A 13,783-nucleotide genomic window follows, 5' to 3' on the forward strand; every position below is an offset into this window, starting at 1 on the left:
GTGTTGTAGTCATGTTGTGTTGCTACCGTGTTGTAGTCATGTTGTGTTGCTACCGTGTTGTAGTCATGTTGATGTTGCTACCGTGTTGTAGTCATGTTGCGTTGCTACCGTGTTGTAGTCATGTTGCGTTGCTACCGTGTTGTAGTCATGTTGTGTTGCTACCGTGTTGTAGTCATGTTGTGTTGCTACCGTGTTGTAGTCATGTTGCGTTGCTACCGTGTTGTAGTCATGTTGCGTTGCTACCGTGTTGTAGTCATGTTGTGTTGCTACCGTGTTGTAGTCATGTTGTGTTGCTACCGTGTTGTAGTCATGTTGCGTTGCTACCGTGTTGTAGTCATGTTGCGTTGCTATCGTGTTGTAGTCATGTTGTGTTGCTACCGTGTTGTAGTCATGTTGTGTTGCTACCGTGTTGTAGTCATGTTGTGTTGCTACCGTGTTGTAGTCATGTTGTGTTGCTACCGTGTTGTAGTCATGTTGTGTTGCTACCGTGTTGTAGTCATGTTGATGTTGCTACCGTGTTGTAGTCATGTTGATGTTGCTACCGTTTTGTATTCATGTTGATGTTGCTACCATACTCTGTTGTTGTCTTTAGGTCTCTCTTTATGTAGTGTTGTGGTGGTGTCTCTCTTGTCGTGGTGTGTTTTTGTCCTATATTTTTTATTTTTCAGTCGCAGCAGGAGGACTTTTTCCTCTTTGGTAGGCCGTCATTGTAAATAAGAATTTTGTTCTTATTGACTCGCCTAGTTATATACAAAACAAAAATGAACACTGTCTGCATGTAATACTGTTGAGACTGAAAATCAGTTGCTTGGTGTGAGATCTGGGATTGATACTTCGTCAGCTGACCTACAATCTCTGACTCAGAGTAGTAATCTATAGAAGTAGGTGTTTAGTGAAGTGACCATCAGACTAACTTCAGACTCTTACTCCTTGTGTTGTATGTGGATCAGAGTTCCTCAAACGGTCACTGGTCCGTTCTTAGCATGATGCTTTGAAATATCCTTCATTCTGGCTCAAATCAAAATCAGAATCCAATTTTATTTGTCACATTGCGCTGAATACAACCTTACTGCTTAATGCTTACTTACAAGCCCTTAACTCTATTTCTTGAACTGCATTGTTGGTTAAGAAAATGTTTAGAAAATAAACTAAAGTTTAAAAAAATATAGAAAAAGTAACACAATAAAATTACATAACAATAACAAGGCCTATATGCAAGGGGGTACCAATACTGAGTCAATGTGCAGGGTTACAGGTTAGTTGAGGTCATTTGTACATGTAGGTAGGGGTAAAGTGAATAAGCATAGATAATAAACAGCGAGTAGCAGCAGTGTAAAAACAAAGGGGGGGTGTCAATGTAAATTATACAGGTGGCCAGGTGATTAATTGTTCAGCAGTCTTATGGCTTTGGGGGTAGAAGCTGTTAAGGAGCCTTTTGGTTCTAGACTTGGCGCTCCAGTACCGCTAGCCGTGCAGTAGCAGAGAGAACAGTCTATGGGTGACTGGAGTCTTTTACAATTTTTTGTGCCTTCCTCTTGACACCGCCTAGTATATAGGTCCTGGATGGCAGGAAGCTTGGCCCCAGGGATGTACTGGGCCGAACACACTACCCTCTGTAGCGCCTTACGGTCAGATACCAGGCAGTTGCCATACCAGTCGTTGATGCAACCAGTCAGGATGCTTTCGATGGTGCAGCTGTAGAACCTTTTGAGGATTTGGGGACCCATGCCAAATCTTTTCAGTATCCTGAGAGGGAAAAGGTGTTGTCGTGCCCTCTTCACAACTGTCTTGGTGTGTTTGGACCATGGTAGTTTGTTGGTGATGTGGACACCAAGGAATTTAAAACTCTTGACCCGCTCCACTTCAGCCCCATCGATGTTAATGGGGGGGTCTGTTTGGAGGCCGTTGGTGAACAGGATCCAGTTGCAGAGGGAGGTGTTTAGTCCCAGGGTCCTTAGCTTTGTGATGAGCTTTGTTGCACTATGGTGTTGAACGCTGAGCTGTAGTCAATGAACAGCATTCTAATCACTATGGTGTTGAACGCTGAGCTGTAATCAATGAACAGCATTCTAAAGGAACACATAGGTGTTCCTTTTGTCCAGGTGGGAAAGGGCAGTGTGGAGTGCGATTGAGATTGTTAAGGATCTGTTGGGGCGGTATGTGAATTTGAGTGGGTCTGGGAGGATGGTGTTGATGTGAGCCATGAACCAGCCTTTCAATGCATTTCTTGGATATAGATGTGAGTACTACAGGGCAATAGACATTTAGGCAGGTTACCTTGGCTTTCTTGGGCACAGGGACTATGGTGGTCTTCTTGAAACATGTAGGTATTACAGACTCGGGAAGGGAGAGTTTGAAAATATCAGTGAAGACACTTGCCAGTTGGTCCGTGCATGCTCCGAGTACACGCCCTGGCCCCACGGCCTTGTGACTGTTGACCTGTTTAAAGGTCTTGCTCACATCGGCTACGGAGAGCATGATCACACAGTCGTCCTCAACAACTGGTGCTCTCATGCATGCTTCAGTGTTGCTTGCCTTTCATCAAGCGTCAAGGGCATTTAGCTTGTCTGGTAGACTCGCGTCACTGGGCAGCTTGCGGCTCGGTTTCCCTTTGTAGAATGTACTGCTGACAAGAACTACAATTTACCAGCTCAACATTTAAATGACCTTTACAACATTGTATAGCTTGAAGAGCCACCACATCAGTTCTACCTTTAAGATTAGGGGACGTCAAACTCCAGACGAGGCTACTTGATCATTTTGAGTTAGTATTCTGAATGGGATAGTTTAAACCTCACCACCATATTCTAAACTCATTTAGGCATAGTATCCAACCCCATGTTTGAGGTAGAGTTAGCTACCTAACTCTAAACCTGTGGACATGATAAAGAACACGCTGTGATGTCTTGAAGTTTGAGGAGGCAGCAGATTTTCTTTCAATTTCCATTTTGAAATCCCTGAAGAATTGCTCAGTTCGTTTGAAGAGCTGTAACAGCTGTGCCGTTTGATTCAACACACTCATCATGTTTCAGATCATTCCATTCCTCTGGATCTTTCCATACCCCTGAAACATCCTGTCCTCTCTCTTTCCATACCCCTGAAACACCCCGTCCTCTGTCCTTCGATACCCCTGAAACACCCTGTCCTCTCTGTCCTTCCATACACCTGAAACACCCCGTCCTCTCTGTCCTTCCATACCCCTGAAACACCCCGTCCTCTGTCCTTCCATACCCCTGAAACACCCCGTCCTCTGTCCTTCCATACCACTGAAACACCCCGTCCTCTGTCCTTCCATACCCCTGAAACACCCCGTCGTCTGTCCTTCCATACCCCTGAAACACCCCGTCCTCTCTGTCCTTCCCCTTCTTCTTTTACTCCTCTGCTTTACTGCCAGGTCTTTCTCTCCTCTTGTTGGTGTGATTGTTATTGTATGAAACACGGTATGCAGATGAGCTCTGCCCTTAGCTGTCACAATGCATATTGATAAGGCACTACGATGGAGTACATGTACAGGATGTGCCACTTTATGTCTGCGGGACATTTTCTAGATTATTCAGTGTAGCTTCTCGGCTAATTTGAGTGAATGAGCCGATTTTGTACGATGTACGGCCAAAACACAAAGACACATCCTCTCCATTGGCTAGCAGTACTTTACATTCAATGGATGGAGTTATATATATATATATATATATATATATATATATATATATATATATGAAGGAAAGGCTTTTGTATAGATCCTTTCACATTGAAAACCAAAAGATCTGTATCCTGGATTCTCTGGAGATGGGCTTGTCTTTGTTGCGCTCTGCAGCTCTCTTTGTCTCATCCCAGAAGTTTGTCTGTATGTTCAATGGAGTTGAGTGGCTGGTTTGACGCGATATTTATTCGGTATAATCTACTTTTATGCTCCCAGTTCTTTTGAGCTTGTAGCCTGCTTCTAACTGGACGACGACGACGACAACAAAAGAACACGGTTTGTCTTTCTCTGTCGAAGAAGAAAAGTGCATACAATCAGAAATCTAGTTGCACTTTGAACTTTCTTGTAAAGGGGCTAAAAAACACTGTCAGAAACGTGTTGTAAACTTTCAGAGCAGCCACTGTCCGTTTCTGACTACAGTCCATGTAGCTTCTTTCAAACCTTACCAAGTTAATTACAGTGAATGAAATTCAAAACGTATAAAGTTTAGTTATATCCAAGGGTATCATTTAGGGCTGGAAATTGTCAGGTACCTCACCAATAGCATATTATCACCATAGTTATGTGCGGATATCATATGTATTGCGATTCTATACTGTGATTTTTATTGCCATTTCGTGGTCCAAATATATCTGCTGCAGAGGGACGAGTGAGAGCCATAAGAAAACGAGTTTTGATCAGTCATAGAAATAAAAGTGCTGAAAATCAATTGGCTCCCTATTTAATAAGAAGACGGAGAACAAGCTATTATGTAACAACAAAAAAAATAACATACTGGAGTTTTGGTGCAGCCAACTAGTGCAAAGATATTGTGATAAGTGATCTTTCAGATTAAAACAAAATGGTGGATGAGGAAGGCAATAATTCCCAGGGTACTAAACCTCTGTGCTGCAGGCCTCAGGATGACGAGGCTAGCGTGTCTGTTGCTGTGTCTCTTGATGGAAACAGGATGTTGCGTGAGCCTCCTTAGACCTCTAACTTGTCTGAGAGGACAGGGGCAGAGAGCCATGACACGCGACCAGAGGGGTGTCCTTGCATCCGGGACCTGGTCGACCAATCTGAGGAGGATAGTGTCCACACACACACACACACAGAGAGAGAGACACATGCACCCTGTCACCCCCCTACAGAGCTAGGAAAGGCAACAGACCCTCTGCACACAAACCTAATCCCTCCTCATTTGTCCTCTCTTCTTCCCTCACGAAGAGAAAGTACCCCAAGATCAAAGTGACACCTGGGTTAAAGAACACGGCGAGTCTCTGAAGGTTCAGAGAATGCAGGGAGGAAAGGGTAAAGGTCGCTCCAATGACCTATCTAGTGTGTGTTTTCAGTTCTACTGTGGATGGACATTCCTGTGTTGAGGTTTTTAGTAATAGCAGTGCATCTGATCTGATTAAAATTACATGTTGTGTTGGTTAGGTACTTCTTTAAAAGCATTTGCTGTCTGTGTGTCCATTGATGATAGTGTGATTAGTGGGTGGCGCTTGTTCGTCCATTTTAGAGAATGTGTCTGCATTTGAAAAACCAGCCTGAACTGATTTTCACCCCTGCGTGGGTGCTCTTCTTCTCTCACTCTCTCAGGTGATCTTTCTCTCTCAGCCATGGTAGCTTATCTCCTCTCTTCTCTCTCAACCATGGTAGCTCTTCTCCTCTCTTCTCTCTCAGCCATGGTAACTCTTCTCCTCTCTTCTCTCTCAGCCATGGTAGCTCTTCTCCTCTCTTCTCTCTCAGCCATGGTAGCTCTTCTCCTCTCTTCTCTCTCAGCCATGGTAGCTCTTCTCCTCTCTTCTCTCTCAGCCATGGTAGCTCTTCTCCTCTCTTCTCTCTCTACCATGGTAGCTCTTCTCCTCTCTTCTCTCTCAGCCATGGTAGCTCTTCTCCTCTGTCTCTCTCAGCCATGGTAGCTCTTCTCCTCTGTCTCTCTCAGCCATGGTAGTCTCTCTCAGCCATGGTAGCTCTTCTCCTCTCTTCTCTCTCAGCCATGGTAGCTCTTCTCCTCTCTCTCTCAGCCATGGTAGCTCTTCTCCTCTCTCTCTCAGCCATGGTAGCTCTTCTCCTCTGTCTCTCTCAGCCATGGTAGCTCTTCTCCTCTGTCTCTCTCAGCCATGGTAGCTCTTCTCCTCTCTTCTCTCTCAGCCATGGTAGCTCTTCTCCTCTGTCTCTCTCAGCCGTGGTAGCTCTTCTCCTCTTTCTCTCTCAGACCATGTTAGATTGAAAGTTAAGCTGTAACGAGTAGAGTAACTGTAGAAAAGGGATTTATCTGTGTTGTGAATAAACCTGACAAGAGCCCTGTGTTGAGAATAAAGAAACACAAACTAAAAATAGCAAATGAGCCTGTTTTTGAACCTCATTCACAATCTTGCTGCTTCTGCATGACTCTATTATACCCATAGTACCCAAAATGTATACATGCAATTATTTCAATCATGGTTTCACAATAAATGTACATGAACACTGAGCAGGGAACATTTTAATTTATTTATCCCTCCCTTTGAGAGATATAAACTGAACAAAAATATAAACACAACATGTAAAGTGTTGGTACCATGTTTCATGAGATTAAATAAAATAAAAGATCCCAGAAGTTTGCCAAACGCACAAAAAATGTATTTCTCTCAAATTTTGGGCACAAATGTGTTCACCTGTCCGGTGAAACATATCAAGAATCTAAATTTAAAAGGCATGAGCATTACACAGGTGCACCTTGTGCTGGGGATAATAAAAGGCCACTCTAAAATATGCAGTTTTGTCACACAACACAATGCCACAGATGTCTCAAGTTTTGAGGGATTGTGTAATTGGCATGCTGACTGCAGGAAATTCCACCAGAGCTGTTGCCAGAGAATTTCATGTTAATTTCTCTACCATAAGCCGCCTCCGTTGTTTAGAGAATTTGGCAGTACATCCAACCGGCCTCACAACCGCAGACCCACGTGTATGGCATGGTGTGGGTGAGCGGTTTGCTGATGTCAACATTGTGAACAGAGTGCCCCATGGTGGGGTTATGGTATGGGCAGGCATAAACTACGGACTTTGAAAATCATTTAAATGTAATGGCGCCGGTCCAACGCGAAGGATATACTGCTTCCCCGAGACCAAGCTCAAATCACCATCATTAGCATGAAGAAAAGACAGAAATAGGGGTGCCTTTTGAGAATTTGTCAGCGAGTGGGTAACCCGCCTCCACCATCCGTTCTATTGGCCAATCACTGGAGAATAAACTAGATTATCTCTGTTCGAGATTAGCCTTCCAACAGGAAATACATTTTTTAAATATCTTGTTTCACTGAGTCGTGGCTGAACGACGACACAAATAATATAGAGCTGGCTGGGTTTTCCGTGCATCTGCAGGACAGGACAGCTACGTCTGGTAAGACAAGGGGTTGGGATGTGTGTCTATTTGTCATTAACTGCTGGTGCGCGATGTCTAATATTAAAGAATCAGTCACCGGCTTCATTAATAAGTGCATCGACGGCGTCGTCCCACAGTGACCGTACGTACATATCCCAACCAGAAGCCATGGATTACAGGCAACATCTGCACCGAGCTAAAGGCTAGAGTTGCCGCTTTCAAGGAGCGGAACACTAATCCGGATGCTTATAAGAAATTCTGCAATGCCCTCAGATGAACCATCAAACAGGCAGAGCGTCAGTACAGGAGTAAGGATGTGGCAGGGCTTGCAAACTATTAGGAACTACAAAGGGAACCCCAGCTGTGTGCTGTCCAGTGACGTGAGCCTACCAGATGAGCTAAATGCCTTTTATACTGGCTTCAAGGCAAGCAACACTGAAGCATGCATGAGAGCACCAGCTGTTCAAGATGATTGTGTGATCACGCTCTCCGTAGCACATGTGAGCAAGACCTTTAAACAGGTCAACATTCACAAGGCCGGATTACCAGGACGTGTACTCAAAGCATGCGCGGACCAACTGGCAAGTGTCTTCACTGACATTTTCAACCTCTCCCTGACCGAGTCTGTAATGCCACCATAGTCCCTGTGCCGAAGAAAGGGAAGGTAACCTGCCTAAATGATTACCGCCCCGTAGCACTCACGTAGGTAGCCAGGAAGTGCTTTGAAAGGCTGGTCATGACTCACATCAACACCATCATCCTGGAAACCCTACACCCACTCCAATTCACGTACCGCCCCAACAGATCCATAGATGATGCAATCTCAGTCGCACTCCACACTGCCCTTTCCCACCTGAACAAAAGGAACACTTGTGTGAGAATGCTGTTCATTGACTACAGCGCAGCGTTCAACACCATAGTGCCCACAAAGCTAAGGACCCTGAGTCTAAACACCTCCCTATGCAACTGGATCCTGAACTTCCTGACCGCCCCCAGGTGGTAAGGGTAGGTAACAACACATCCACCATGCTGATCCTCCACACTGGGACCCCTCAGGGGTGCGTGCTTAGTCCCCTCCTGTACTCCCTGTTCACACACAACTGCGTGGCCAAGCATGACTCCAACACCATCATTACGTTTGCCATGACACAACAATGAGACAGCCTATAGGGATGAGGTCAGAGACCTGGCAGTGTGGTGCCAGGACAACAATCTCTCCCTCATTGTGAGCTAGACAAAGAAGCTGATCATGGACCTACAGGAAAAGACGAGCCAAACAGGCCCCCATTTAACATTGACGGGGCTGAAGTGGAGCGGGTCGAGAGTTTTTTTTTAAAGTTCCTTGGGGTCCACATTACCAACAAACTACCATGGTCCAAACACACCAAGACAGTCATGAAGAGGGTTAACTGCCTTGTTCAGGGGCAGAACGACAGATTTTTACCTTGTTGGCTCAGGGATTCGATCTTGCAACCTTTCGGTTACTAGTCCAACGCTCTAACCACGAGGCTACCTGCCGCAACAGTGAACGTGAAGGTTGTGTCCCTGTTTTGTCATATTATCCTTGTCTCAGATTCCAACAGAACCTGTACATGTATACAGTACCAGTCAAAAGTTTGGACACACCTACTCATTCAAGGGGTTTTCTTTATTGTTACCATTTTCTACATTGTATAATAATAGTCTAGACATCAAAACTGTGAAATAACACATATGGAATCATGTAGTAACCAAAAAAAGTGTTAAACAAATCAAAATATATTTTCTTCAAAGTAGCCACCCTTTGCCTTGATGACAATAAAATGATATGTTATTGGAAGAGAGGTTTGGAACTCTTTATTGTTTATTGTTCTCTTTCTTGTTTTCTATTAATTCATTTACCGCCTGGTGATGTCACCATGGAAGGCCAAAACTCCCAACCACCAAAACAGGCTGAACTTTCAGACATTATTTTCAATCAGCTCTTACACTAAAAGGGCATTATTATATTTTCACAATTGCACAGTATTATTCCAACCTCATAATGTTGAAAATATACTGAGTGTATAAAACATCAGGAACAGCTGCTCTTTCCATTACAGACTGACCAGGTGAAGCTATGATCCCTTATTGATGTCACTTGTTAAATCCATTTCAATCAGTGTAGATTTAAGGAGAGCCTTGAGACAACTGAGACATGGATTGTGAACGTCTGCCATTCAGAGAGTGAATGGGCAAAATATTGAAGTAGGTGTATGGTAGTAGGTGCCAGGCGCACTAGTTTGTGTCAAGGACTGCAACGCTGTTGGGTTTTTCACGCTCAACAGTTTCCAGTGTGTATCAAGAATGGTCCACTACCCAATGGGCATCCAGCCAACTTAACACAACTGTGGGAAGCATTGGAGTCAACATGGGCCAGCATCCCTGTGGAACACTTTCAACTCCTTGTAGAGTCCATGCACTGAGGAATTGAGGCTGTTCTGAGGGCAAGGGGGTGTAACTCAATATTAGGAAAGTGTTCACCGGGCTTTTAAGGGAACTGATTGGTTTCGCACGCTCTCCGAGCGTCTCGTTAGGTGGTTGGTTTGTGAGGGGATCAGAGAGGAGCTGGGTAGTGGAACAGCGTGACATTGGCACGGCAACTCAACTTATTTGGGCTGCCACAGCTGCCCCTCCCCTGTTCCTTTTCACATCACATCACATCAATCTCCTTAGCAACAGATGAAGATGGGTGATCCCCAGTTGTCTCCTAGCACCGGAAGGCCACCGACCAGCCCCACAGACATGGAAAAACACAGTCAATAACAATTATGCTTCTTTGGTCGTTGTTGTTTTTCAATGTACTTTTTTTATGCTACCGCCGTTCATTTCATTCCCCCTCGCCCCTTCCTACCTCCCCAGGTAAGAGAAAGAGGTGACCCTGTGTGTTCATTTGTGTCTCATCTCATCCTCGACCCCTCACCCTACCTGTATAGAGCAAGAGATGTGGTTCTGCCCCCCCCAGAGGATGTAATGGTTCTGCGTCCCCCCCAGGGGATGTAATGGTTCTGTCCCCCCTCCCCAGGGGATGTAATGGTCCCAGGGGATGTAATGGTTCTGCCCCCCCCCCCCCCCCAGAGGATGTAATGGATCTGTCCCCCCCAGGGGATGTAATGGTTCTGTCCCCCCTCCCCAGGGGATGAAATGGTTCTGTCCCCCCCAGGGGATGTAATGGTTCTGTCCCCCCCAGGGGATGTAATGGTTCTGTCCCCCCCAGGGGATGTAATGGTTCTGTCCCCCCCAGGGGATGTAATGGTTCTGCCCCCCCCCCTCCCCCCTCCCCAGAGGATGTAATGGTTCTGTCCCCCTTCCCCAGAGGATGTAATGGTTCTGTCCCCCCCAGGGGATGTAATGGTTCTGTCCCCCCCAGGGGATGTAATGGTTCTGTCTCCCCTCCCCAGGGGATGTAATGGTTCTGTCCCCCCCAGGGGATGTAATGGTTCTGTCCCCCCCCGAGGATGTAATGGTTCTGCCCCCCCTCCCCAGAGGATATAATGGTTCTGTCCCCCCTCCCCAGAGGATGTAATGGTTCTGTCCCCCCCAGGGGATGTAATGGTTCTGCCCCCCCCCCCCCCCCCCCCCCCCCCCAGAGGATGTAATGGTTCTGCCCCCCCCCCCCCCCCCCAGAGGATGTAATGGTTCTGTCCCCCCTCCCCAGGGGATGTAATGGATCTGTCCCCCCCAGGGGATGTAATGGTTCTGTCCCCCCCAGAGGATGTAATGGTTCTGTCCCCCCCAGGGGATGTAATGGTTCTGTCCCCCCCAGGGGATGTAATGGTTCTGCCCCCCCAGAGGATGTAATGGTTCTGTCCCCCCTCCCCAGAGGATGTAATGGTTCTGTCCTCCCTCCCCAGAGGATGTAATGGTTCTGTCCCCCCTCCCCAGAGGATGTAATGGTTCGGTCCCCCCCAGGGCATGTAATGGTTCTGTCCCCCCTCCCCAGGGGATGTAATGGTTCTTCCCCCCCCCCCCCCCCCCCCAGAGGATGTAATGGTTCTGCCTCCCCCCCAGAGGATGTAATGGTTCTGTCCTCCCCCCCCCCCAGAGGATGTAATGGTTCTGCCCCCCCCCCCCCCCCCCTCCCCAGAGGATGTAATTGTTCTGCCCCCCCTCCCCAGAGGATGTAATGGTTCTGTCTCTTTCTCCCCAGGTGTCCTGGCCATATTGATCCCCCAGCTGGACCTGGTCATCTCTTTAGTGGGGTCCGTCAGCAGCAGTTTCCTGGCTCTCATCTTCCCTCCACTCCTCCAGATCCTCACCTACCACAACGAAGGTCTGTCTCCCTGGGTCATCGTCAAGAACACCCTTATCTCTGTCATCGGCTTCCTTGGCTTCATCACCGGCACCTATATATCCATCACAGAGATCATCAAACGCAACGGCAGACATGACAATCTGGATGTGACCTTCTTCCAGGTCCAGTGAGAGATTTAGTGAGGAAGAGGAGGATATCTTGACAGTGGTTGGTCTGGCAAACAGTGGAGGCTGGTGGGTGGATAAAATCTGAAGGCAGGCTCATTTTTAGTATGTATGGTACCTTCCTTTGATTTAGTGACACCAGCCTCCACTGCTGTCAAACGATTGCAGTTAAAAGATGTCTTCACCCTGACTTCAGACATGTGTTTTTCTCACTTGCTCAATTGTCCATTGATTAAACATTTATTGATATTGTGAGTCTGCTTACTGTTGTGGTTATTGGTCGCTGTGGAGCAATTATTTAATGGAATATAAGTGTAAACCAACTAATTGTTACAGTAACCGTATAGCCAAGAAGATAACACATTTTATTTTATTTAACCTTTATTTAACCAGGCAAGTCAGTTAAGTAACAAATTCTTATTTACACTGACGGCCTACTCCGGCCAAACCCGGACGGCGCTGGTCCAATGGTTTCCGCCCTATGACACGAGCTTCATTCTCTCTGTGCCTTATGAGCTTCCATGTTTTTAACTTCTTATTTTTATGGTGTGCTTTTTATATATATTTTTTTAAACTTTTCCATGCCGCGAGAGCACCTATCTTACATGTTTTATTATTTTATGTTGAATAATTTAACCAAATCATTGAATATTGAGGAATCACATTCTCGTAACATTTATTATTGTTAAAACAAGGTACTAATAGAAATACTCATTCTTGTTAGACGTTCTGTTGAAATACATCCTGGAAGTTGTCCAAGTGATAAAATAGCATTTACATAACAGTTAAGTTCCATTTTGATTCGTATCATAATTCTATACAGGCCTTGTTTTAACTAGAGTATTTCCAGTAGAATGGTAAATGACTGACCGTGTTTAATATGACTATCAGAACACTACAACCTGTAGTCTGACAATCACCATCATCATTACTGCTGGCACATGTAGCTATGACATTGACATTGAATACAGTTTCCTGACTACAAATTGAATACAGTTTCCTGACTACAAATTGAATACAGTTTCCTGACTACAAATTGAATACAGTTTCCTGACTACAAATTTAATACAGTTTCCTGACTACAAATTGAATACAGTTTCCTGACTACAAATTGAATACAGTTTCCTGACTACAAATTGAATACAGTTTCCTGACTACAAATTGAATACAGTTTCCTGACTACAAATTGAGAGACAAAAAGATGTAATAGTTGAATGGAAACTTTTTGTTTTTAAAAGGAAAAGCATCGTTTACATGTTTCAAGTCAAGCTGTCCAGATCACCTACTGTAATACTGATTAACTTAAGGGACTGTAAAGAAATATGACAAAATGATGTGTATATTGTGGAGCTAATACCATGTGTTATTCCTCAGTTGAGGTCATTTATGTTGGTGCTTTCATTTATTACATTTGTCTCAAGTTGGGCACTGGATTTATTCATCATGCTCTATTATTTTATTTAGGCAGCATTTATTTTATCACTTGTCTCGGTTGTGCCAACTGTTTTCTTGAGTTTTTAGACTGAATGGGCCCAGTTTAGAGTGGGTTGGACTGAATGGGCCCAGTTTAGAGTGGGTTGGATGTCATGGTGATACCACATGGCATTGGAAGAACTGAACTGATTGCCACTTTTTTTCAACTAGCTTTGAACAATGGCAAGTTTTGATCTATTGTTGAGTTTGGACTTTATTGTAAATAAAAATCTAATATTCTGAATTGTCCATGAGAAAATACTGCTGAGCATTTAATAAGGGGTCTTTTTGTCGTGATCATGAACATGTAAAAAATAATATATATATACATACATATATATATATTGTTTTTATTTCATTACAGGCTTAATGAAAAGGTTCACACTTCTGGATATTATACAAATGCATTTATTTCTATTTGATTTGTTTTGATGCTTGTTGTAGTGTTGACGGGAATTCATCTGCGTCCCAAAAGGCACCCTAGTTCCTTCATAGTGCACTACTTCTGACCAGAGTCCAATGGGCCCTGGTTATACGTAGTGCACTACTTCTGACCAGAGTCCAATGGGCCTTGGTTATACGTAGTGCACTACTTCTGACCAGAGTCCAATGGGCCCTGGTTATACGTAGTGCACTACTTCTGACCAGAGTCCAATGGGCCCTGGTAATACGTAGTGCACTACTTCTGACCAAAGTCCAATGGGCCCTGGTTATACGTAGTGCACTACTTCTGACCAGAGTCCAATGGGCCTTGGTTATACGTAGTGCACTACTTCTGACCAGAGTCCAATGGGCCCTGGTTATACGTAGTGCACTACTTC

General features: G+C 45.0%; 1 protein-coding gene across 3 annotated transcripts in view; it reads left to right on the top strand.

The window, feature by feature from the left end:
* Positions 1-13,211, top strand: part of LOC139390765 (proton-coupled amino acid transporter 1-like) — an 84,014-nt gene extending 70,803 nt beyond the window's left edge. For all 3 annotated transcript variants that reach the window (XM_071138122.1, XM_071138124.1, XM_071138123.1), the window contains one exon: positions 11,221-13,211. In XM_071138122.1, coding sequence (XP_070994223.1) covers positions 11,221-11,495 — 275 coding nt within the window. In that variant the 3' untranslated portion in view covers positions 11,496-13,211. The remainder of the gene's footprint in view (positions 1-11,220) is intronic.
* The last annotated feature ends 572 nt before the right edge of the window (positions 13,212-13,783 follow it).

This window comes from Oncorhynchus clarkii, chromosome 31, assembly GCF_045791955.1.
Source record: "Oncorhynchus clarkii lewisi isolate Uvic-CL-2024 chromosome 31, UVic_Ocla_1.0, whole genome shotgun sequence".
NCBI classification, from domain to species: domain Eukaryota; kingdom Metazoa; phylum Chordata; class Actinopteri; order Salmoniformes; family Salmonidae; genus Oncorhynchus; species Oncorhynchus clarkii.